General features: G+C 38.2%; 1 protein-coding gene across 5 annotated transcripts in view; it reads left to right on the plus strand.

Annotated features, from left to right (window-relative positions):
- Positions 1–25,752, plus strand: part of NAV3 (neuron navigator 3) — a 484,909-nt gene that overhangs the window by 418,085 nt on the left and 41,072 nt on the right. For all 5 annotated transcript variants that reach the window (XM_068999468.1, XM_068999461.1, XM_068999483.1 and 2 more), the window contains 8 exons: positions 541–679; positions 3,795–4,071; positions 6,185–6,890; positions 8,437–8,925; positions 15,284–15,325; positions 17,657–17,817; positions 19,651–19,839; positions 22,234–22,286. In XM_068999468.1, the coding sequence (XP_068855569.1) occupies positions 541–679; positions 3,795–4,071; positions 6,185–6,890; positions 8,437–8,925; positions 15,284–15,325; positions 17,657–17,817; positions 19,651–19,839; positions 22,234–22,286 (2,056 nt within the window). The remainder of the gene's footprint in view (positions 1–540; positions 680–3,794; positions 4,072–6,184; positions 6,891–8,436; positions 8,926–15,283; positions 15,326–17,656; positions 17,818–19,650; positions 19,840–22,233; positions 22,287–25,752) is intronic.

Here is a 25,752-nt window from a genome sequence, read left to right on the forward strand (position 1 = left end):
GCTCCAGTGACTGTATTCTCAGGGATTCCTATTTTGATGACATTGCACCAGCTAGACACAGACTGAAGAGAAGAAAATAAAATTTTTGAAAATACTGGCTTCTTGCTGACAGTGGATTAGGCTGCAGAAAAGATATTCCTTTTATTTCTAAATAGCCTGGAAATTCATCAGGTGTTCTCCAAGATATTAATAATGTTTTGGCTAGCAATATCAGATAGGCTTAATGGATTTCCCTGCTGGTGGAGTGAATGTGATTGCAGTGAAACATGAAACAAACTGTTTTAATGACTTACACTTAGACCTGATGTTAATTTTTTTAAGGACACCTGCATCTTTCATTAATTGAACAAGCAACCACTTCGCTGGGAGTCAATAATTAATTTAAACATCTGAAGAATAATATTCATTGTACCTCAGGAAATATTACTGAAAAGTTTCTAGTAAATCACTTGAAAAATAAGTATGGCATCTACTGATTTTGAGATGCTTTCTGCCTATTGAGACACAGTATGTTAAGCAGATGTTTTCCTTTCTCTGCAGCTGGGATGACAGCAGCTCAGTTAGCAGTGGCCTCAGTGACACTCTTGACAACCTCAGCACAGATGATTTGAATACCACCTCATCTGTCAGCTCTTATTCCAACATAACAGCCTCTTCAAGGAAGAACACTCATGCCCAGGTGAGTAGCCATTTGTTGCAACACCCCCCAAGCATGCAGGATAACAAAAGAAAAAGTTTGGTATCAATGCCTCTAAACAAATTAAATATTCGTATTTTACAAAATCCTCTAGACCATAGACCCCATTGACCCAACCTTGGGCTGTGAGCTGACATCCCAAATTCCCTGCTCCCCGGGCACACATCACTGCTGAAGGTGCTGGCTGGTGAGACCCAGCTCTGCCCACCCTGGGGGAGCCTCCACTGTTCCCAGCCCCTGCTGCACCCTAACACAAAACAAACACAATATGACTGGATCTGTGATGCATGGATTTCTACTCACTTCAGCTCATTTGGAGTATCTCTTTCAACAGATAACACAATAAAAAATAATGTATCTTTTGTCTTTTATGAGCTGGAACATATTAGGGAAGAAATATACAGGCTGTACTGTCCTTTCAAATGGCAGAGATTCTCTTCTCCCCACTTAGGTCCAGGGATGAAAGTGTCAATGCAAGGTGAAAATTCATAGTGTCAAAATAGAGTTCTTAATAGCATACAGCCACAAACTATATACAAACTAAATACATATACACGTGTGTGTGTCTGTGTATGTAAAGCTCTTGTCCCAGGTATCCAAGCTTTTCTTCCCAGCTCCCCTCAAAATTGCAAGTGATAGAAAAGTCAGTATGGAATCCCTGCAGGACTTGGTTCCACCCGAAAAAGAAATAAAACCAGAAAAGTTTGTCTCAATAGAAAAGTATTCTCTGCCATGTCATCTCCTGTTTACAGGCAGGGAACTTCAAGACTGAATGCTCAGCATAGGGGAACAGTGGTTGCCTCCAGTGATTTGATGTCAAGTGTTCAGGACACAAGGTTGACACTTCTGATTCCATTTAGACTCCTGCAGTTCAGACAGTGTCTGCAGTTCAGAGGTCTCTTTTGTAGATGTACATTGTAGCAGACTCTGTGAGCCGGAGAAAAACACGTGTTTGTCATTTCCCCAAACAATAGGGAAATATAGTTACTTTTGGAATGAAAATTACTTAAATCTCTAACAGGACAGATATCAGACGAATGCTGTACTCATGCAAAGATATTCACACTAGTGCAAATATTCTTCAGCCCTTACTCTTGCCTTTCTCACTCCATCAGGGACTTCCATGGTTGCTAACTGGAGATCAGCCTCTTCCCTTTCACATCAGCATTGATGGCCAGCTAGTTCTGGCTTACTTGTTCCACTGCATAGTTATCAGGATTGAAAGATCTCAGGCTGACCATTTAACTCTTTGTGGTTTTGTTTTCATTTGGATTATCTCATGTTCTAGCTGCTCTATATAAGCTTCTGTTTTATTCACAAATTGTTCAGCTATAGACAGAGATGCAGTGCATGTTCAAGTTTTGCTTTCATTCCAGAGCTTCTTTATATTATGAAGACTAGGAACAGACCTTTATCAGGTATGCCTTTACCAGGCAGATTAAGCAGAACTCACTGTATTCCATGCTAGCTGGCAATCTCAGTCAGAAGCTGAGATGAACATTTTGCCAGCTGTTCTCCAGGTCTTAGATATACTGCAACACAGAGATCCCTTTATCAGTCTTTTTAAGTGATTGGAGCAGGAAGGCTATAGACTGAAATTGCATTTTTTGTTGTCATTTTCCTATTAAAAGCATGATAATGATGAAGAGAGGCTTTTAGAAAGTATTGTACTACTCATTTCTTTGAAATTATGCAGTTTGCTTAGAAATGTATATATTTGCAGTCATTCATTTATGGGAAAATGTCTGTAAACATGTTGTAACAATAACTTTAATAAAAACTCTCTTCTGAAGGACCCTGCAATATTTTTGTAGATATTTACTTGGGCTTTTTTCCCATTAATCGTTACCCATAATCTGTGCTAGCATGTCCTAAGAACATGTGCAATTATGGAAATACAGAGAGCTTTTGCATTTTGTACACTTCGGCTGACAAATATGTAAACAGGACCTGATTATTCTGTCGGTCATCTAGTCAGTATTAATCCTACTTATGACAGCAGTGCCTAGGAAGCAGCCACAGAGGGGTCTCTGTGGTGAAGGAGCTGTGACAGCACAGAATAATAAATAGCCTGTCCCTCAATGCGTTCCATTTTGCAGCCCCTCTACGGCTGGTGATACCTGAGAGCAGCACCATATTTTTGCTGTTAAAGAGGGGCAGAGGCAAGCAGGAGTGGTGAGAGGGTGATGTGCAAATAAGGTTTCAGTCTGAGGTCAGGAGGCTGCAAAAAAACACAGAAGGAAGAGTTACACCGAACAGCCTGTCAGCACAAAGAGCACCAGTCTTGTCAAACACAGAGGGTAGGGTCAGTCTCTGTTTCTATTTAAGCCATTTTCACAGCTTCTGCCTTGTCTTGTTGGGCTGCTCCTTGCAGCACTCCCTTATCAGCATGCCTCAGGGAAGGAGATGCCACAGGGGGGTTAGGTCCCCGCAGGTGCATCCTCCACATGGGTCTAAGTTTCAGATGGAGTGTGAGCCCAGCTTCTTGCCTTGACACCATAGATGAGTAGTGCTGGCATAAGCTTCTCTTCTGCTCTGTTAGTTGATAGAGAGAGCTTCTTGTTGGAAACAATTCATTTCTGTGGAGACGGACCAGTAGAAAAGCCATCAGCTGTAGCATGAATATTTTTGTGGAAGATGCTATCCTTGCTCACAACATACTCTGTTCTGCTGGAGCAGTATTCCTAATCCAGTCACTTGAAATCTTGGGTAGGAAAAGTCAAGAAGCCAGACTGAGGTAGTATATTTAGGAATTTGCTTACCCAAGCTTTTAGTAAAACCTCTCAGCACAGTGATTCGCTTCTGAAATTCAGACAGAGTTGAGGAACAATAGGGCATCACCACTGATTAGAGTAAATTACATTTCACTTCATTATGAAATCTTCTGAAGTTAAAAAAAAGGAGAAATGTCATCCCCGAATGGGTATGTTTTGTATGTTTTTAAACTTTTGGAATCAGGATACTAATGTTTTAGAAGGAAGGTTTCTGTGGCCCTTGCTGCAAATAGACCAAAAATTCTCCTCCCCTACTATGATTTAAGAAATCAGCAAATAATGGAGATTCTGGGACTGACCATTTCTCATGGAATCTCTTGTAGCTGAAGACAGACTCAGAGAAACGCTCAGTTACAGACAGTGAAACTTGGGGCAGCACTGAAGAACTGAAGAAACCAGAGGAAGACTTTGACAGCAGCGTAGACAGCGGTGGCAAGTGGAAAGGCCTTCCCTCGGGGCTGTCTGAAGAGTCAGAGAAGGGGGGGCAGAAGACATCTCTCTCTGTATCACAGACTGGATCTTGGAGGAGAGGCATGACTGCACAAGTAGGAACAACTCAGTCCAGGCACAAAGCAGGAACAAGCACACTCAAGACCCCAGGTAGGAAACTTCTGTAGTTCAGATTACAGTGGTCTTAAAATAATTGATGGGTACTCTCTCTCTATATATACTATATGCATATTGTTCTCTCCTCCCATAAATGACTTCAAGCCCAGATTGTAATATTATATCAACTTTTTCATTTCTATAACAGTTAGTTTGCTACGTGCATAATAATAATTTATTAAGTACACATGGGTGCATCCATAACAAAAACTGTGGTTGCATTTTTTTGTACTATCATTTGTGTATGTCAATGTTTATTAAGGAATTCTTAGAAGTATTTTTGGACTCATCTGTGCTTTACCCTTATTCTCTAGAAAACCTTACCTTTGATAATTCAACAGTTGCATAGAAATGGCCAAATATTGGAAGCTGAGTCAAAAAGATTGAATATTCAAGGAAGGGGACTCAAAATTGTATTTCTAGTTATTTCTGAACTAAAGCTGAATTATCACATTCCACGTACTATGGGTGTTCTACAGACCACTGTTAAGCGATAAAAAATTGTAAAAAATGTCTTTTTTACACATTTTCAGTGCTAAATGCCCTCTTACCTAATTTTAGAAGGCCTCTCAGAAGGAGTAACCACTTCTGCAATCTAGTTTTCAAGCAAAAAATCCAAAGCGGGTGAAAGAGATATTTATTAAGACCATCTAATCCTAATCCATCATTTTACTAAAGAAATGTGAATTCTCAGTAGGACATTTTCTGGAGCTTTGTCATGTCCTGACAAAACAGTGCATGAGCATGCTTCAACCCCCAGTTGTAAAGGCAGCTAACAAAGATCTTCTCAGAATAAATTCCTACCCTTTGTGAACCCTTTTTGTTTCTTTGCAATTTGGAACTGCTAAACGTTGGTCAGTCTCTGGTCTGTGAGATCCCTGAGGAGCATTGCTGTGGTGATCATATGCATACAGAAACTATACTCCTCTAAGATCAATTAAAAATGGAGATACTAAAAATTTTGCTGCACGCCAAGCTAAGCTTCCCAGATCAGTTTTGCTGAAGGTGATCAGGCAGCCACTGTGCAAGGCAGAATTGAGGCCTTAACTACTAATGATCTGTATGTTTGCTGGGTCAGAGTCTATCTGTATCATGGCATGTGCATCTGTTTGTGTAGCATAAAATGTGTACTGGATAAAAACATGAGTGAATTTAGTTCTGCTTTGCAGGTGTTGCTCTTTATTACATTTTAGTTTCTTAAGAGAATTCAGGTCACACCACCAAAGCTGCCATAATCACTTGATGAGTAAATTAAAAACTTTGGTATGTTTTAGGAGTTATTAGGAGTATACAATATATATTATATAGTGTGCAAATGCTTGGAGAGAAATTAGAATTGAAATGGCAATTTTTATCAATTTTTAAAATAATAAGAGGGTACTTTCTGTTAGAACACCTTATTTCAACCTTTCTGCATGTTACAATAAAATTTTAGAACATACGGAAGGAACATAGAAATATATGTTATATAGTCACAAGCCTACCCAGGACTGAAGAAAACCTCACAAAAAATCAAAAATCTTGAGAAGACATCAAGGATATGACAAAGACTAATTAACTCGTGTAATTGATATTGTTACAGATCAAGAGGATTCATTCAATAACATAATCTCTCCCTGATAATTTTGTGTAACTAAAACCAGAACAAACTTAGTCATAAGCTAAAAAGATGCAATCAGTGAAAACCAAAGAATTCTATAAGTACCATTAATTTCTACATGCATAATTAGTGTCATACTTCAGGAGATGTTTATTACATGTAATGTTTTATTTTCAAGCATTACTTCTTTCATATAGAAATACTGTTAACAGAACAAAATTAGTCAAAATTCCTCATAGTTCATTCAAGATAATTTTCTACAACTATATTTTCCACCTATATATGAAACTCAGAGGAATTTCAAGCGTTTAATACTTAATGTTTACCTGTAATGTCTCATACATAGCTGATAGGAGAGTAAAGACCAAACTGGTCTGTTTCCTTAGGGGAATTATTCCATTTGTGTGTTTTTTTCATTTTGAAATTGTAATCATACTGTGTTGAAATTAGATATTAAGGCATTGCAGCTTAAACACAAGTGACCTTTTCAAATATACTTCAACATAGGAAAAACTGATGATGCAAAAGCTTCAGAAAAAGTGAAAACTCCCCTAAAAGGAGCCTCCATACAGCGATCTCCATCAGATGCAGGAAAAAGCAGCGGTGATGAAGGGAAAAAGCCTCCCTCTGGCATTGGGAGATCAACAGCTACAGGGTCATTTGGATTCAAGAAGTCTGGGTTGGGATCTTCTACCATGATCACTACAAGTGGAGCGACTATCACAAGCGGGTCAGCAACGCTAGGAAAAATGCCAAAATCTTCAGCCATCAGTGGGAAGTCCAACGCAGGGAGGAAGACGAGCTTAGATGGTTCCCAAAACCAGGATGACGGCGTCCTGCATGTGAGCTCAAAGACAACTCTGCAGTATCGAAGTCTGCCTCGCCCATCGAAATCCAGCGGCAGCGGGATCCCTGGTAGGGGCGGCCACCGCTCCAGCACCAGCAGCATCGACTCCAATGTGAGCAGCAAGTCTGTGGGTGCTGCTGCCACCAAGCTGCGAGAGCCAAGCAAGATCGGGTCCGGGAGGTCCAGCCCTGTCACCGTCAACCAGACAGACAAGGAAAAAGAGAAAGTGGCGGTGTCAGATTCTGAAAGCGTCTCACTGTCCAGTTCCCCTAAATCCAGCCCAACTTCAGCAAGCGCCTCTGGCACACCAGGACTTAGACAGCCAGGATCCAAATACCCAGATATTGCTTCCCCCACGTTTCGAAGGTTAGTGCATTTCTATGACTCCCTGAAGTTGCAATACATAAAGCAGGGCTTTTCAATGTGTTGGACTACTGTGCAAAAAGCCTTTTCAGGGAATATTTTGCCACAAACAAATCAAGCACAGGAAAATAAGAGGGCAATAATTTTTTCATACAACACAATTATTTCTTTAAGATTTAAAGACCTTCCCAGACCTGAAATGGTTGCTCCTTGAGCTTTAAGCATTTTAGGTACATCCCCATAACAATAGTTTGAAGCTTAGAAGGTGGACTCAATGATCCTTATGGGTCCCCTCCTACTCAAGATATTCTATGATTCTAAGTTCAGCCACATGTGAATTTTCTTCTCAATACTGTGCTAAATCCCCAGAGGGAGGAAGGACACTGTGTTCAGGCACATTCTGTTAATGGAATAGGCATTGCCCCTATTCTGGATGGAGAACTGAAGAGCTCTTTAAATGATAAAGATTTAGATTTGCTTTCACATTGTTGGCAGCTCCAGCTAGAAAGGCTTCATTATCTTAGCAGCTTCGTTACATTTTTCTACACAAACATTGGCAAGGCTAAATTTCAATTGTAAATGCTCTATTGTAACATTTCTGGAAGTATAAATCCGGATGAAGTGTAAATTGGGATGGAGCGCTTGCACGGCTGGAGGAAAAGCCAATAGTGCCCTCTTGTGCCTACTTACCAAAACAGCATCTCCAGGCAGCTGGGGAGCTGCAGCTCAGTTTTGCGGGCTTGGTAATACGTAAAGCGGATTCTTACGTTATTAGACATGCTTACTTTAAATCATGATAAGTTTTGTGTTTATTTACCTTTAACTTATGAGCTGCATATTAACTGCAGCTTAAAATATTTCCAGAAATACATTAAAACATCACATGACCTTTTAGTTCAAATTTTAGAGGACTTGCAGTTTATTTTTTCATCATCCCTGTAGAATTTTCATATCTAGAATTGCTGAAGACATTATGTGAAATATACTTTTATCATTCCTGCCCTTGGAGACAAACTGAGCCCTTTTAGCCATGGTGCAGTTTATTCTGTCTGAGTGGTTACTACATGACTGATGAGTGCTTGACCATCTGTGCAAAAAGAGAGAGGAAATTCTGCACAAATACTTAGATGTTTATTAAACTTCGAAGGTTTTTGCACATGTTTGTTGCAATCATTTAAGCAGATTTGAGAAGTGAGGAGTTTAAAAGCTAATGACTTGGGAAAGCTTAATTACTGAATGAATTTGGGTGAAAGTGTAATCTGCTTATGAACTAATAAGATAAAAATGTGATTATTCTGGCTCTCTCTGGGAGGGTCTCTGTGCAAAGAGCACATCTGAATAGCAGTGAATGAGAGGTGTTTCTAAAGAAAGAAACCATGATTATTGTGATATGGTTAAGTGAATTAAAATTTGCGCTGCGATTGATCAACTAGGTAGGCATGATTTTAGTAGCAGTAATTAAAAATGTGTAGTTTGGCTCTTAGGATGTTGCGCCATGAATGTTTAATGTGGCTATCAGTTTCTCTAAAGCTATTTGTTTTACATTTAGGTTGTTTGGTGCCAAGGCAAGTGGTAAAGCTGCCTCTGCACCCAGTACTGAAGGTGTGAAACCCACATCGGCAATGCCCAGCCCTAGTACCACATTGGCACGGCAAGGCAGCCTGGAATCGCCATCCTCGGGCACAGGCAGCATGGGCAGTGCAGGTGGGCAAAGTGGTAGCAGCAGCCCCCTCTTCAGTAAACCTTCGGACTTAAATGCAGATGTTGTAAGCTTAAGTCACTCCTTGGCTTCCAGTCCTGCCTCAGTGCACTCTTTCACATCAGGTGGTCTTGTGTGGGCTGCAAACCTGAGCAGCTCTTCAGCGGGCAGTAAGGACACACCAAGTTACCAGTCCATGACTAGCCTTCACACCAGTTCCGAGTCTATTGACCTTCCTCTTAGCCATCATGGCTCTCTCTCTGGACTGACAACAAGCACTCAGGAGGTTCAGAGCCTGCTCATGAGGACTGGAAGCGTCAGATCTACTCTTTCGGAAAGGTGAGCTTGCCTATAGATACAGTGACCACGAAATAAGTGAGAGGCAAAAGGACAGGAGCCAAAAAAATAAACCCTCCACCTCTTTTGCTAAAGGGACACTGTTTAATTAGCAGCTTAGTCCTTTATGTGAAAAAGGAAGGAAGAAAAGAAAGCTGAAAGGCATCACAATGTGGAATCAACTGCCTTTTAAGGTTTTACAAGTACTTTTTCTATCTTGAGAATTTTTTTTTGGTTCCCTTGTTCTGGAGACAATGAGAGAAAAGGGGAAAATTATCTAATTAAAGGCAAGTGTAAATAGCCAACAGGCACATAATGATTCCTGCATGCTGGATCCACCTGCTGTCCCAGCATTTGGCAGCTCCAAAGCAAGCAAACCTCCAGCTGTGGGACCCCAGCTTTTCTCTTCCCTTTAGCTCAAAGTACAGGCAGATCTGGTGTGCCCTGGCCTTAGCTGACCAGTCTTGCCTTAAAATACTCAGTCCTGACAAGTTGCTTCTTACATGGTCATCATTACACAGATCCTTACTGAAGTGCAGTTTCACTGGCAGGGAGACACTTTACAAGATGTGATTCTTGCTGTGTGGTCAGTCCTGGCAAGTGTCTGGAACAGACAAAAATGCAAGAAAAGGTTTTTCCATTTGCAGATTTTTTACCATTTAAGTTACATTATGAGAAGGTGCAACTAGCCTGGCACAAGTTGACCAAATTTTTTTTTTTTTTTTTTTTTTTTTTTTTTTTTTTTTTTTTTTTTGTGGCATATTTATTTGACTTTTGCAGGAGAGAAAAAAATAATCTTTGCTAGGTACTAAGTAACTTCCACTTCCCATGAAAATTTTCAGGATTTGACAGTTAAACTCTTATCTCACACGGGGACTGCAAAATCAATATTAAATATGTCATTAGCCTTTGGCTCAAAAAAGAAAATTATACCGAATCAGTCAGAAATATTTTAAACCTAATTAGTTGTTTAATAACACAAACATTTTAAGGAAAAAAGACATTTAATACACAATGTCAAGATTTTTTTGCCCTTTATATAAACTCAGAGATTTTTCAATACCCATCCTTTCCATAGAAGGAATTCACTTTCAGTGAACCAGCATTAAAAAACCCCATAATTAAAATTTTGAGAACTCTAGATGGAAACTTTACACAGGTTTCATTTTCTTATGTTACGTTCAGAAGTATTACTATATCAGCTAAAAATCACACCTCTTACTAATTGCAAATTGTATTACTATTATATACTAATATATTCTATTATTTATTTGAATAATTATAAAACTTATATATGTACCAATATAATGTACACTAACAATACGTAGTGTAGTTAAAAATACACTGATACATGAGCAATTTTTAGTTTGCACTGTACCTTTAATTTTTAAATAGGAATTTGCATTTGTGTACTATGAACTGAATGTGACAATATTTCTTAAAAGATCAATTATTAATATTAATTTTACAAAATCCTTCTCTGCTACATATATGGATAGTGAGGTCAATAGAATGATATGGAAGAGTATGAATTTATGCCAAAAATTATATTTATGCACAGGATCTTAAACATCACATTTCAAATATTAATGGCTTGGCATAGCTCCTGAGCAACCCCCTCTACTAATACTTTATGTATTTTTTCAGTGACTCAATTTCAGTGGTTCCAAATACTTTGCCGTTGGCAATATTTTTTAAGTTTCATATTTGTCCATATGGGGATATTATGATTGAGTCCAGAGAGAGCCATTGTTCATGTTGATCTGGCCTCAAAACAAATACATGTAGCTAGAGTAAACGGTGTCATTTCTTGAATTATAGTCCCAACAGGATTTTTGCAGTTTGATTTTTCTGAAAGGTCTGATATAAGTGCTGAGTTTCTAAACTCCTTTATACATTAAAACTTACATGTAGCAAAGTATTTTTTCACAAAAAAAGCATTGATTTGCAACGTTGGAGGCAGATATGCTTGGCAGCAGATTGTGTCCTTTTTCCTTTGTAAACTCAGATTATATTTGAAATACCTTTGGCAATACTAATTATAGCATAGGGTAGCATTAAAAATTGTCTGCAAGGAGGTTTTTGCTTTTTCTTCAGTCACCCTAGAGCTTGCAAAAGACTGAGTCAGCAGTCCTTATAATCAGATATACTAATATAAGGTGGAGACAAAATCAGAAAGACCAAAGTGCACAATGAGGTACAACTAGCAAGCAACGTAAAGTCTGTGCAGAGTAAGTGTAGGAAAAACTGAAATAGAAGAGAGAGCTAATGATAGATGATAAAAAATATGTGTTTGTTTCATTGAAGCATTAGCTGTAATTTGATGGATAAATATCAATAATGGCAAACATACTAAGAGGAAATGAAAAGGTTAAAAATATCTTCTGTTTACTGTCCTGATGAACTTTTCATTTCCCTGCTTCAGACATAGCCTGAAAAACCTGCAGTCATTAGAACTGGAGAAGAGTTTTCAAAGGGTCTGTGCTGGGGAAGGAGTGAGGGAGGAGAGCTGGGATGGAGGGCGAGGAGATTACAGGAAGGCCACTTTGCCTGTAAAGATACAGAAGATATTAAACAAAATAGTTGAAGTAACAGATAACATGGGATTAGTCATTAACAGCCTTTAAAATAAGACTAATTTAATTAATTTGTAGGAAAACAAGCACTCTGAATAGAGGAAAAATAGTAAATGCAATAAAAATCCTGAACCTACTAAAGCTTTAAGTGCTATTCCTAATTACACTCTCATAAGCAAATGGGGAAAATAAAGGTGCTCAAATAGTCGGTAAAGAGTTACTGAAGACGTGTGATCAAAGGCTTATTATTCTGAAGGGCTATAACAGGGCAGGATAGATTTGCATAGATAAAAAATGGAAATTACTGAGGCTATTCTGCAGAACATGTGTACAGAGTTGTAGTGCCAGTGGGACAAAGCATTTTGAAAATGAAAATATTGCATGTAAGTCTTAGAAATTAGCTATCCCATTCTACTTTTCACATTAAGGCTTTAACTTGAGACTTTGGGACATCAAGTTTTAAAAAAGATTTGATGCAGCTGGAAAGAACACAGAAAACGAGAACAAAATCTAAGGGTACATCTACGTTTTCTATGAAGGAAAGTAGCCCTTGACTGCCTCCAGAAAAAGTCACCTTTCATGGACACAGCAAATCTGCAAGGTCTCTGCTGTATTTGCCCACCTGTCCCTCCAGGGATGATCAGATGTTGCCCAGTTTTCAGGCTACCAACTGAGCAATGGTACGACATCAACCCAGAGCTGCCTGACAACTCCTGGAGTGGAGTGTCGAAGTTTAGTCCCGCCAAATTTTGTGTCATTCAATGAATTTCTATTGCATTGTAACAACCAGAAAATAGGCTTGGTAAAAGCTAGCAAATGTTCTTTTTCAGAAAGAAAGCAGGTTTTGCATGTCTCTCAGGCCTTTTGCTGGTTTTGCACTAGCAATATTTAGAAAAGTCTAATTCTGCTGTCATAGCGGTGTAGCTCCCTATGTGGAAGAACACTTGTATTTTACCTTACAACAACTTAGAGGGATTGAAATAAATCATGCAGGTACTTATACTGTAAAATAAAAACATCTTCTGGGGTTAAGTTGTAAAATTTTCCAGGTGAACACATCACCAGTAGTTCTTTCAAACCCTTAATTGCTGTTGGGCATTGCAAACTTGTGACTTCTGCTTGATCTGAATGACATAGCAAGGAAGGCATAAAAAGGCAGAAATACAGAAATAAACACTGGTCTGATCAGCAGTAATAGTTGCATTTTAAGATTAGCAGAGTGGAAGTGGTTTCTAGTTACATGACTGGCTTGCTCCAGTTTGCTTTAAAATAATGTTTTGTTTTGAGGGTTGTGAAAGTCCATTGAAATCTACTTAGGCCCTTCAAGACTTTCAATTATTTTAAATTACCATCATAATTTATGGTTGTGGTTTTAAGGTGTGAAACAGTGCATCATGTATCAGATTTTCTTATATGTCTAGCCTTTTGTAGAAACTAGTTTGTAAGACCTGTATCAGCTTGGTCCAGCCTGTCATGGAGCTCTCTAGTTGTTTCTTAGCTTGCAATAATTTGTTTTATTGCCTAACAGCTCTGAAAGAGTTAGCTGTAGCTCGAGGGTATGCTATTATGACCCTTTCCCATGGTAACTTCCTCACCAAGGGCAGGTAGGAAAATGAGGGATGTAAGGCTTTCTGTAATTTCCCCCGTAGAAGTTGCAGTCAGTTTCAGCAGTGCAAAATAAACAGAAAAGAATGAGATACTGTGGGCTTGATAACTTCAGCCTATGTCTTCATTCATCTTTCTGCAAGATTGCTTTTTCCAATTTACATGGCAAAGGAAAATATCAGAATACTATGCTATTCTCATCCTCACTTTATAGTGGTATTTGTCCATGTATGCATTGCTTCTTTCAGGAAAGGACTGTCTTTATTATCATTATCAACTTTACAGATCTGAGGTAAATTCAGTTCTATTTACCGAAAGTCCAGTTTCTGTGGAAGCAATGAACCCAGCTTTTGGTGGATGAATGATTCCAGATATTAAAAAGATAAGAGCAGTTATTGGTCTGAAGTAACAGTTACATGAGACCGTGCTTAATGGTTTCATACAATTATCTGAAATCTAGGAGCATCTTCGTAAGCTTTAGTATTTTAAAAACACAGAATGGGCGTTTGCTACACTCACTCTACTGCAGTTGCAATAACTCTATGCTTATGTTGAGGAATATTCATCCCTATTTCATTTGATCATCTGAATTCAAAAGATTTTCAGAAAATCCTATGGTCACTCTTTGCCCGCTTACACGACTGGCATAACCTTTGGCTTGTGGATTGCTTTAAAGGAGCACTGACTCCTTTATTTTTATATAATGTGCTATAGATTACTTTAAAATACATATATCTCCAAGTTAAAGTAATATTGGAAAATACATAGTTCATACAGATTTTTAAGTGTTTGTATAAGAAACTGGTGTTATGATCATGTTTATTCATCCTGAAATTTAGAGGTGCATAAAAGTACATAAAAGAACATCATAGCCCCATTTTTCTCTCTGAAGAAAAAAAAAATGAATCATTCATTCAAATTTATGTTGTCTTTTTGCCAACCATTCTTGGTCCTGTTAGTTAGTTGGGAGCAAAATGCTGAAAATGCAGTTCTCTGTCTGACATGGGACTACTCTCACATGGACCATGATAACTGGACCTGTGCTGAAATCCTGCTAATTTTCTCCTTCCATTTGCTTTCTCCACATGCAGAACAAGGCTCTTTATTAAACTAGTAAAATTGTCTATAAAACTTCCTGGTGGTAAGAATAGTTTGCTTCCATTAGTCCAAGCCCTGCTAGTAATGTATTGTCCATGCCAACAGTGTTTTCACTGCCTTTATCTACTTGGATCAAGGATACATGACAGTAGGACTCTCATCATCCCCAGCATGATAGGAAACGCCTTTAATAAGGGTATTTCTTGGGTAGCAAGGGTCCTCAGTTACTGCTGCTCTCAGAGGTGTGATTATGATATGTAATACAGAAGCTTTCAAAAGCCATTTTGCCATTTAATCCATATGGTGACACTAAGTTATGTACTAAAGGGAGAAAACTTTGCAATACTTACTTGATGATAACCAATTCAACTCACACCAGTCCAAGACTGATTTTCCAAGACCTTATGATGAAATTCCCAAATAACACTTGGAAGGAAGGCTAGTGGGTGCCCTTCTAGTGATGGAGTTTAAATAAGGAAAACTCCAGCCATAGTTTTTGGGTAATCAGCCAGTCTGACACTATGTGTGCAAGAATATGGAACAGCATTGTTCTGGTGCCACTTTTCATTGTCCCCACCATCACCTTACTATGTGAGCCCCTCAACAACAGAAAGTCAAGAGTCTGTATGTTTAGCACATATTTCTACACACAGAGCTGTCATTTGGCTTCTGGCAAGGCCATGCTGCCTCTTAGCAGGTGCCACAACCTTCATTCCTTTTGGAAATCTATTGGCTTAACATAGGCAACTGTGAAAAATAAAGATTCATACTGTGACCATATGATTCTCACACAGATTGCAGAGCAAAGCTGTAGGAAAGTTGGTAAAGAAGCACTTCTTTCTGACCTGGACAGTCTCCAAATTACTATTGACCCAGCCCAGAGCATGTCTAGATGAAAAATGAATCTCCAGCAGTCCATGTCCTATTGTTCCCTCCAAATGAGTAAGGGATTTATCATGAAAGTTATATTAAAAAGCATTAAAAGACCTTCTGTTATGCACACAAACCTAGAGCTTTAAAATTTGTTATTCTGAACAGTCCTGTTTACTGTATGTCCTTAGGGATTTTTTTTGTTTTAACAGCATGCAGCTTGACAGAAATACACTACCCAAAAAGGGATTAAGGTATATATATATTTTTTGAGCATGACTGCTGCTTCTCTATTTTCCTGTAACCTTTTCTACACTGCCTTTACTTTTCTTTCTTCTTCCGTTGATCCTGTTTGCAACAGAGTTCTTGGAATTTAGATTCAAACCAGAAAATGTAAATTTTAACAATGGACTTTTTCTTTCTACATCTGCCTCAGGAATACATTTTCTTTCAAGATATATCATGGAAAGTAAATACTTTTAAGGATCATTTCCTTATGCAATGAATCTTAAAAGGCATTGAATCCTGGAGAGCTAAAAGAGACAGAACAAGATATTTATGCAATTCAATAGGACTAATTATAGAAAACATTATGGAGAAAAACCAGGTTTAAGGGTGGATCTGACTTGAACTCATGCAAAGAGTCGTGCAATTTGAACTGGAGGGCTATTAAAGGGTAGGGATAGAAAATACTAATTTTGTTATCCAAGGTTTGTAAGTATAAAATGAATCCTGCTCCAGATAGTATTCTTGGTCCTTATCCAGCAATACTGAGTCCACCTTTGCTACTAACTCTTCACTAAATTCTGTCTTCATCACAGAAAACAGAATTTATCCACCCTCTTCTTTCCTCCATGGTTAAAGAGTGGATCATATAGGAAACCTGGCTGGTCTCATCAGCTGTGGAAGCCCATCTCCCCAGTCCAGGAAAAAGATTTGGCGAGAAAGGATATGTGTGCACGCACACAGACACACTGCAGCTTTCCAATAACTGAAATGACACAGTTAAATCTCATGAGTTATGAATAAATATTTATGAAATTTTAAGATAGTGCTAAACTGTTGTCACTAAAAAGCACCTTTTGCACTAGTTGTTCCTTAAAAAGAATTTAGTCAAATTTCCTACTATTGCAAAACAGTCACTTTGGATTTGGAGAGAATAAAAGAGGTGGAAGACATTAAAGGCATAATGTGGACCCTACAAAGACACAATGGGATGATCGAGGTTTGTGGATAAACAACTGTAATGGTGGCTGAAAGCTGAAGGTGAACTGGAGTGGGAAAACTGCTTATAGGTATATAAGAATGATCAGTTAGCCCAGAAAAAAAAGTCAGTTTGATTTAATGTGCAGAGATACCTTTCCAAAACTCAGATCCTGAATTCTCATTTTGTCATCCTTCCAATCTGATAACCATTCAGTAACTCTGTTCTCTACCACATTTATAGGCAAAGATCATAGCTGCCTTTTTAAAAGGCGAAAGGAAGTAAATATTTAATAAGGACAAGATGGTTTACTGCTGTAAAATATTGTACAAAACCCCAAGCACAACAGAAGAATTTACATGTTCATTTAATCTTCTCTCTAAGCAGAAACACTTGTGCCTCACAAGCCTGAAGCCAGAATAGCAAAAGCCCTTTCTGCTCTGCTGTTTTGGGGAACACTGATGGCTCATGACAGTAGTGAAGAAGGTGCTCATTTCTCAGCAGGAGATTGAATGAAGCAGGCTATTGCAGACATTGCTGAAAAAAATTCTCTTGATTAAGACCCACACCACCTGCACATACTAATGTTTAATCACTGCCAGAATTGCCCTTCTTCCAGCTCAGCCAAAAGAGGCTGGACCAGTGAGTTACCAGTTCTCCCTCAGCCCACATGTCACATTGCGCTTGTTTTATTGGTTTACCATAGGAAGCAGTTGATGAATTATATGATTGCCAAACTTCTTCCTTCCAGAGAACTTCTTTCTGATAATTGTGTATTTTTCCTGTCCCTTTTCCTCCCCTCAGTTTGGGGCCAGACACAATGCCAGGTAGCATTCAGAATAGCAGACCATGTCCATATTACTATGACTAGCTGTCATTACCAATGCAAAGTCCTTTTTCAGAGTTGTTGATCTGTTTCACTCCTGTCATCTAATCAATTGCCCACATGATCTGTGACAGATGTCATTTCGTAAGTGGCTACTAACATTCCTTGGCTTCTATTCTGTCCATTCCCCATCCTAATCATACAGCTTCCAAACTTTTGCATCAGCCTGTACACTTCCTATAGCTTTGAAGTCCTTTTCTTTCAGCTCAGTTGTCTGTCTGCTATGGTTTATCATTCCGTCTCTTCCAAAGAAGGGAATGCTGTTCTGGGGAGGGGGATGAAGAGTAAAGGGGGTTCAAGTCCTGTACATTTTCTGTTGTAACCCAGTGGTAAATTGTACCTTGTTAAAATCTCTGGTGACAATCACTTGACTAGCCTTGATGTTTTCCAAGGGATTTGTTCTATCTAACTGGTGAAGGGTATTTATGTGACAGCTGTTTCTTTCCAAGACATCACCTTGTCATTGTCTTGAGCATGTCAGCTGTGGTTTTTCAGATATACACCATCATCCCGGCAGACAAGTCAGGAGGAAGGCAAGGAATGGCTACGCTCCCATTCAACTGGAGGCCTGCAGGACACTGGCAGTCAGTCCCCGCTTGTTTCTCCTTCAGCTATGTCTTCATCTGCAACTGGAAAATACCACTTTTCCAACCTTGGTAAATGCTGTTTCCCTTCACTGTTTCTCCCCCTCTATAATAGAACCATAAAATTCAGCTGTACATATTTCTTAGTCTGCCAGACTAGGTAGTTTATTTTTAACATCTTCATCACCATATTGTGTTATCGCACTAATGAGGGGGAAACTCAACGGTGTTGTTAATGCAGTGGGCCAAGGTACCACATATTTTGCACAGAGCAAAAAAATTACAGATTATTTATGACTTGACCAAGGAGATAAAAATGGGAGGTAGAGCTGGAAATTAGCTTCTAGTTCAAAGCTACTCATCTTTTAGATTTCACAGTCAGTAAGATTCTTTCCAGTGATTTTAGTGAATGTCAGAAACTAAGCATTGCATTTTTCCTACATATAGGTTTGCTTTGAGATAGACCTTTTCAATGTGTTTCGGTAGCTGGACCTGGCTGTAACTGCACTGGGCCCAACCTAAATCCTAATCTTGAATGCAATATAGTATTTTGGGATGTGAGTCACATTGCAGTTTTATTTGATTACGGGCCAAGGTTTAGATTTCATTATTCTGAATATTGTTTCAAATTAATCCAACACAAGTTTGGTTTTTTAGATAATTTTATTTTTTCTTAAATGCTGAATAGAAACCACTTACCTGCACTGCACTTGACATATACCTAGGTTCACAATGAGCTTTATGTGGTTGAGAGCCTTACTGAGGAATTAGTAACATCCTTCAAAGCATTAACACTTCCATCACTCTGTCGCAACGTATGGCATCTATAGGCTATGACCACTCAAAAGAAATTTGATCAGACATACACATGTTGGTCTTTATTACACACGGGAATAGAAGTTGGACTAATATACTCTTAAAAATGAAATTGGATCCTGGCTAAACAAGCCACTGCTTTGAATTTTCCTCCTGTAGTTTTAGACACAACTCTTTGTTAGCAGTGGTTTTCCACTATATTATTTTCTGCTTACAATTATCTCCTTTTATTTTTGTTCATAGTTCTTGTGAACTCACAATAGAGAGCAATAAGATCATGGAGTTTAATTTTTTTTTTCATTGTCCTTTCCTTTTTTACATTTTCACAGCCCTGTGGAATAATTTGCTGTCACAACACAGGTGGTCTGGTAGTTTATAATTTAGAGAACATCTTGCACGATCTAAAAAGAAGTCCAAACACTGAAGCTGAATTTGGCTAGACAGCTTTTTCTTCTAGGCATTGAGATTGTGTAGTCCAGGGGAACCACAGCCAGGCTTTCCTTCCTACTGGCAAAAAACTTTGCAAAAGCTTAAAATAGGTTCATCAGTGCTGTTCTTGATTTCAACCATAATTGACTACACCTATTTATTAGGATGAAATTCCACTGAGGCCTGTGCAGGAATTTTTAACCTAATATGGTGGTAGGTGCTCCTGAAAATCAAAGGATAAATGTCTTGCATATGGAAATAAACCTTGGTCTTAACAGTCATCAGTAATACAGATACATAACAATAAAATACAAATACTGATTAATTAGAAGAGCTGCTTATAAAAATACTTATGTCCTCTTATTCCTTTTTAACTTTTGAATCTCCCCTGTTGATTTTCTGTCTTGGGCTGCCAAAGGATGTTCAGACATCAGTGTTAGTGTTATCATTGTTTTACAGGATTAATCTCATCCAGCTCCAGCTCCTTTGAGGCCATCTGCTTCACGTTTTTGCTGTGGCTTTAAATGTAGGAATAAAAGCCTTTCATTTCCTCAACAGCATGAAGTCCGCCTAACTGTTCTAGTCCTACATTACAATTTTGTGAAGAACCAAAATTCACTTAATGGAAATGTGCTTCATTAATAAAGCTTTGTATTCCAGTGAGTCCAACCAACCTATCACAGTTTAACCTTCCTGGACCCAGCATGATGCGTTCAAACAGCATCCCTGCACAGGACACTTCCTTTGATCTCTATGATGACTCCCAGCTGTGTGGCAGTGCTACGTCCTTGGAGGAGAGGCCACGAGCAATCAGTCATTCAGGTTCATTCAGGGACAGCATGGAAGAAGGTAAGACTGAGGAACTACTTAGATCAGCAAACATGCCCCAAAATAGATGTCCAAAGCATAGTAAAATTTTAAAATATTTCTTCTGCACCCCGCACCACAGAAACTTAAATGATTCTGTGAAGTTTTATTAATCCTGTTGAGTTGCACTCACAAGTCTTCCTTATCCTAAAACATGGAAGGTATTCCTTTCACCTAGTAATATGCAATGTTATGTATCTCGTACATGTACAAGTCGTCTATCAGAAATTTTGAAGGAAAGGAATCCATTCTTGGAAAATTATTCTTTTTGCCTCTAAATCCGGAATGACTGAATGTACCTTGACTATTGTGTTTCTCTGATTTCTTAGTCCTACTTCTGTGCTTTCTTTTTTTTCCCCAAGCACCAATGCTACTTAGCATCTCCTTTCTTTTGTAGTAATTTCATCCTCCCACTTTTCTACAGCATCCTATAGCAAACACCATGAATTTCTGTATTTAAATTCTGTAATTTAAACTGAGCTCACTACTTTATGTGGATTATTACTGTCTGCTTCCTTTAATGCTATCTGCAACATCAGGAACTTGGTGAATATCTTTTGGTTCAGTTTTGGGTTTTGCTCTTCTACATCTACAGAGCCCCTGACAACTCTCAACTGTAACATTTTCTTCTGACTAACGTTTCTGGTAAATCTGATTATTTGAAGAATTCCCATGAGTCAAAAGTTCTCACACCCTTTAATTAAACAAAAAAGACAACTGAAATTCCATGGAATTCATTCTATAACACTCATCTTCTTTACCGCTAAGTGATAACAATATAAATTATCTTTATAATAGGCAAATAAAAAAATTCTTGCCTTAGCCCCAAAGCTCACAGTTATGATATAAAAGGGGGGAAATAAAAGTCCTATATAAAACAACAGACAAAATAATACTTCTACTTTTTGATTCCTTTTACTGTATTTTAGATGGTATATCAGGCAGACATCTGGGTATGTAATACTAGCAGTAGGGTGCAGGACAACTCAGGCTGTGAGATGTCAGCACAGAGAGGATGGCTGACTGCACAGAAGAATATCACATAATTCAAGGACAGAGCTGGCTACAGACTCTTTGCTGAGGAACAGAATTATCAAAGGAAACACTGGAAGAAAATAGAGAAAATAAAGCAAATTTATGTACAGAAAAAGAGGTGTTAAATGTAGAATTTCAGTAATGGGCCACCAGTGGCTTTAATGAGAGCTTTTCCATTGGTTATGTTTCATATCCAGCTGGAGTGGATAACCTGATCAACCTGAGCAAATGAAAGTCAATGCAGCAATAATAAACAGTTTTCAGCAGTTTACAGTCATTAGAGGTTAACATGGAATGATGCTGTTAGAAGGTCAAATGTATTTTAAGATAGGAGCTCTGAGGAAGGGTAAAGTGAAACAAGTGAGGTAATGCACAGAGCCACTGTGTATGAATGCAGAATTGGAGTTTAGCTGAGGCATTTAAACCAGAGACTGAAAACCAAATATACTTCGGAAGACGCTGAATTTCAATGGTCAGTGTACCACATCTCTAAGAATACTAAATTAGATTTAAAGTCCATTTGGCTAATGCAAGTATTCTTGTAGTGTCTGGATTTTGCATACAGATGCCAGGTAGCTATTAAAACAAAATAATTTTTTTACCAAACCCTGGCAGATTATAAATATCCAAAGAACTTCCCGTGAAACAAAAATAAAGAGAGGTAATGAAATAAATTATTCTCTTTAAAATTATCTGTGAGTATAGCCTTCCTCAGGAGCAGAAAGGGGCAATTTTTTTACAGTTTTAGTCTTCATTTGCCATTTCCAGATAGGCCAGGAACCCCATTTCTTAAAGTGCAGCCCTGCAACATTCACTCGATGCTCTTGAAGTTGACTCCACTGAGAATTAGGGGAAATATGGCACTACATCTCACAGTTACCACTTCCCATGGACTACAACTACACAGGTCAGCATTGCTGAGAAAAACTTGGGAGCTCACCCCACAGAATGTGAACTGTTTTCCTAAGCATAGTTTCTTACTAAAATCATTTGCTTAGCTTAGGGCTGGTGTATAAACAGCTCAATTTCTGTTTTTTCTAAAGAGTGTATTTATCCAGTGATTTCTTGTCAAAGCAACAAAAGGGCTGCTTGGTTTGCTGATAATAATAAGAAGTGTCACTGGCTCACTCACCTGCCCCATATACAGGAAAATGTTTTTTCTGTATAGGACAATCTTTCTAAATGCAGGGATATCTATCAATAGCTATTCTATACTGATAACTCATAATTGCTCTTTGTGGAAAATTGGTTCTCATCTTAAAAATTTGTTTACTTATTGAGCTACATGTGGGAAGTTCTATGCTTTCATCAATATTTCATCTTATTTTCCTTTTTTTAAAGTACACGGGTCCTCATTATCACTTGTCTCCAGCACATCCTCTCTCTACTCCACGGTGAGTATTGACATTGTAGAAAAAAGTTCTGCCTGCCTCTGTTCTTGCTCATTGTTCGTGAAAAATTCAATGCTTTGAGATCCAGAAGAATTAGAACTTTACTGCAATAAAGTAGGAATATTTATTTTCAGCTTTGTACTACTGCATGCTATTTTAGAAAACAGTATTTTCATCTTTTTATGTGAATTGCTTGTAACTGTTTGAAATCACCCAGTATACATTTTGAAAGCTAAAAAGAAGGTAATGGTCTAAGAGTGTCTCTTTTGTGGGGATCATTATGCTATTGTAGTTGATCATTTAGAGCCATTTACTTACTTTCAGCTAGTGCACAATTTAGAAAAGTATTTATATCCTGGCACTGCTTGAGGTAAACTTCTTGAAAACCCCAAGATTGCTTTAGGGTAAGGGAGATACAATTTGCAGTTTAACTGTCTACTGATTTTTCTCTCAAGTGACAGCATTTAGATGCTATTTACAAAGAGAAGAATAAGTTTATAAAATTTTAATCTTACATTAATTAGATCAAGTAATATTCGTTTCTATCTCCAGAAGTTGTTCTGGGTTTGATTTTTTTCCCCTATTTTATTGTTGTTTCTTGAGGATTTTTTTAACTTATGGGGGGTTTTTTATATATTTTGCATAATTTATTTCTTCAGTTGTTCTATTGATAAGAAATCACCCATAGGGGAGCAGTTAAACATGTTTGGACATTCCCTTGCTGACACACAACAGTTGCTTTGCAATCTCCTCACTAACTACAATTACACGCTGCAGTAGCCCCTTTTCACAGGAGAGCAGCCCACTTACCTGCTTTCATCCCAGGCATTCATGAACAGTCCATGCCCTCTCCATATGTCCAGGTGTTGAATAGTGTCAGCTGACACTCCAGAGGTGGACTGCTCTACCCACAGCCAGCACTAGTTCTTGCCTAGGAATACCAAGCCCATGCAGTTTGATGCACCTGTAGCACGTGGTAGCTCTGTCTCAGTGCTAAACTCATGTTAGCTTGAAACGTATGCTGCATCCATGCACAGTCCTGCCTCTCAAAGTTCTGTTTAATCATAAAAAGGTTCATACAAGGGATATCTAAAACATTAGGTACACAGGCCTTAGGTTTTGACAGGCCTTAAAGTGCAAGTTGCAAGTCATTCCAGCCCAGACCGGTCCTGAATTATTTGGAAGAGGGGGAGGGAAGGTGAGAGGTGTAGAATGTATCTACAGGCTGCTGCACATGAGGCATGACTAACATTCAGAGTTAAGCTTCTCACTTATGTTTTGGTGGTTGAAAAGATCTTCAGAACTATTTCCCTGTCTATGAGACACTATGATCAGTTTGCATGGGAAGGTGTGTCAAAAAATATAATTCAAGCTTTAATGTAAAATTTTAGAAGAACGTTATGAAACTGATAGATGAAAAAAATCAGTTTATAAAGTGACACAGGGTGCTTTCAGCACCCAGTAAGTCTGAAACACCTATGCCCTGATATTGCGTAATGTAGCAATTACTTACTATTTATATGATCTGTTATCTTTCAACAGAGTATCTTGGAAATAGTAACTAAACCCCATGATAGTAAAGAATAGTATTTTTTCTGCACAAACTTTAAACTGTTTACCCAGGTTCATACTATGATGTCAGTGAATTCTCACTGCAGCTGAGCCCCACTCCTTAAGTAATGGATTATGTAGGCAAGATAATGGAAGTTGCAGAAAAATCTGCAAAGGGCCATAAAGAAATTAGTATCACAAAATTACTAGGATTGACTTTTCGGAAAGATTTTTAATCTGAATTTCTTCTGCTTGATCCCTCTGTGAAAAGAGTTTAAACTTTGCAACAATTAATCAAATGTTGATGCACAACTGGAGTATAGAAACATGAAAAGTTTTAACACTCAGTATCGCATCAGCTGAATGAAGAGAGCAATGGGATAGCCTCACAAGGATATCTCAATCAAATGTATTTATCAGATTTCTTGAGCGTTGTCTTAAGCCTTAGTGCTAGTGGTTTTCTGTGGCCAAATCACTGGTGAAATTCAGACAAAGTACTAAATAAAGATCAAGACCTTTATGTATAATTACCAGAGGATACTTGAAAATCTTCAGATTATTCTCTGAAGATTGTTTCTTTGGGAATTAGAATATGAGATTCAGAAGACATTTCCTTATTTTCTGCCATTGAATAATACAATTCCACAGAAGTTCTGCATTCACTACTATTTTCTGTATATATTGCCTTTCTTCTTGACTTGCATTTGGGTATTCAGGACTTAACTTGCATAGACTGGGAATCTAGCTTGTAGAGATATGCATGTACAGAGACATCCATTTTGTTTCACAGAAACATATACCATGTAAGCAGATGTAGTAAATTGATTCTGTTTTGCCAGTGAATACATTTAGCTCTCTGAGTAATTGAAAAAATTATAATAGGTTGTCTCCTGTTTTAATCTCCTTCTTGCTCAGTAGGTGAAACAATTAAATTTTCACATTTTTAGTTAATTGCCAATTTCTCACACTGACTCTCAGCATTAGCTACACTTTGACTCCATAGGCTTCATTGATTGTGCTAAACCACACTCAGAGGAGCTGTGTAAGGATATGTCATTTGAACCTTAACATTCTAAGGCTTCAAAAAAAGAAAAAATCATCCTTGCAAGGATGGGATGCATGCATATGATGGAGAAGTAGAGTGAGAAAAAGGATTTTTTCCTTTTAGAGCCTATTGGAACAATGGCTGAGTCTTGGGTTACAGTGGTGTCAGCATGAACTTAAGTAAAAACTGCTCAGATGTATTTGATTGTCAGATTTTATTTTTTAAGCTAATAGTATATTCAGAATCCTGGGTTTTCTCATTCATCTACTTCCTTCACTTCCCACAAAATCTCACTTGTGGGAGCCACCTTTCTGAACTCAGGGAGAGCAGCAGCACTTCCTTGTGCATTGAGGGAGTTGTCTGGTAACAACATACAGCAATGCCTTTATCAGCAGGTTTGGTGGTCTAAGGACAAACACCATGTTGCAACATGGCAGTTTTAGGAAAAGGTCACCAACCCTAATTTTTTGCTTTTGTTGTCACAGAAGAAATCATAAGGGGATATTGTCATCCTCAATCCCTTTGTGATTTTCCATGCACTATATATTTGATGTAACAATAGTGGGAATAGAGCATACTGTTTTTTTTCTATAGGCAGATCACCTTTTTGCAAAAATAGATGAGAAAGTTAGTGTGTTACAGTATGTGGGTCATGTCAGTGCTGGAAAAAAAAAAAGTCATTATATTAAATCATTCTTCTGTAGTGTGGATGTGTCACGTATTGCAGTAGTTTCAGCCAAAAGCATTTCCAAGTGTTGCCAAGGTAAATATCACAGCATCACAGTCTGTTTAGGGACTGCTAACAGATAAGCATGTATGGGAAGAGGCATTTTCCAGAAGTCTTCTCCCTTACACAAGATAAAGGAAAAAAAA

Source organism: Aphelocoma coerulescens, chromosome 1A, assembly GCF_041296385.1.
Source record: "Aphelocoma coerulescens isolate FSJ_1873_10779 chromosome 1A, UR_Acoe_1.0, whole genome shotgun sequence".
In the NCBI taxonomy this organism is placed as follows: Eukaryota; Metazoa; Chordata; class Aves; order Passeriformes; family Corvidae; genus Aphelocoma; species Aphelocoma coerulescens.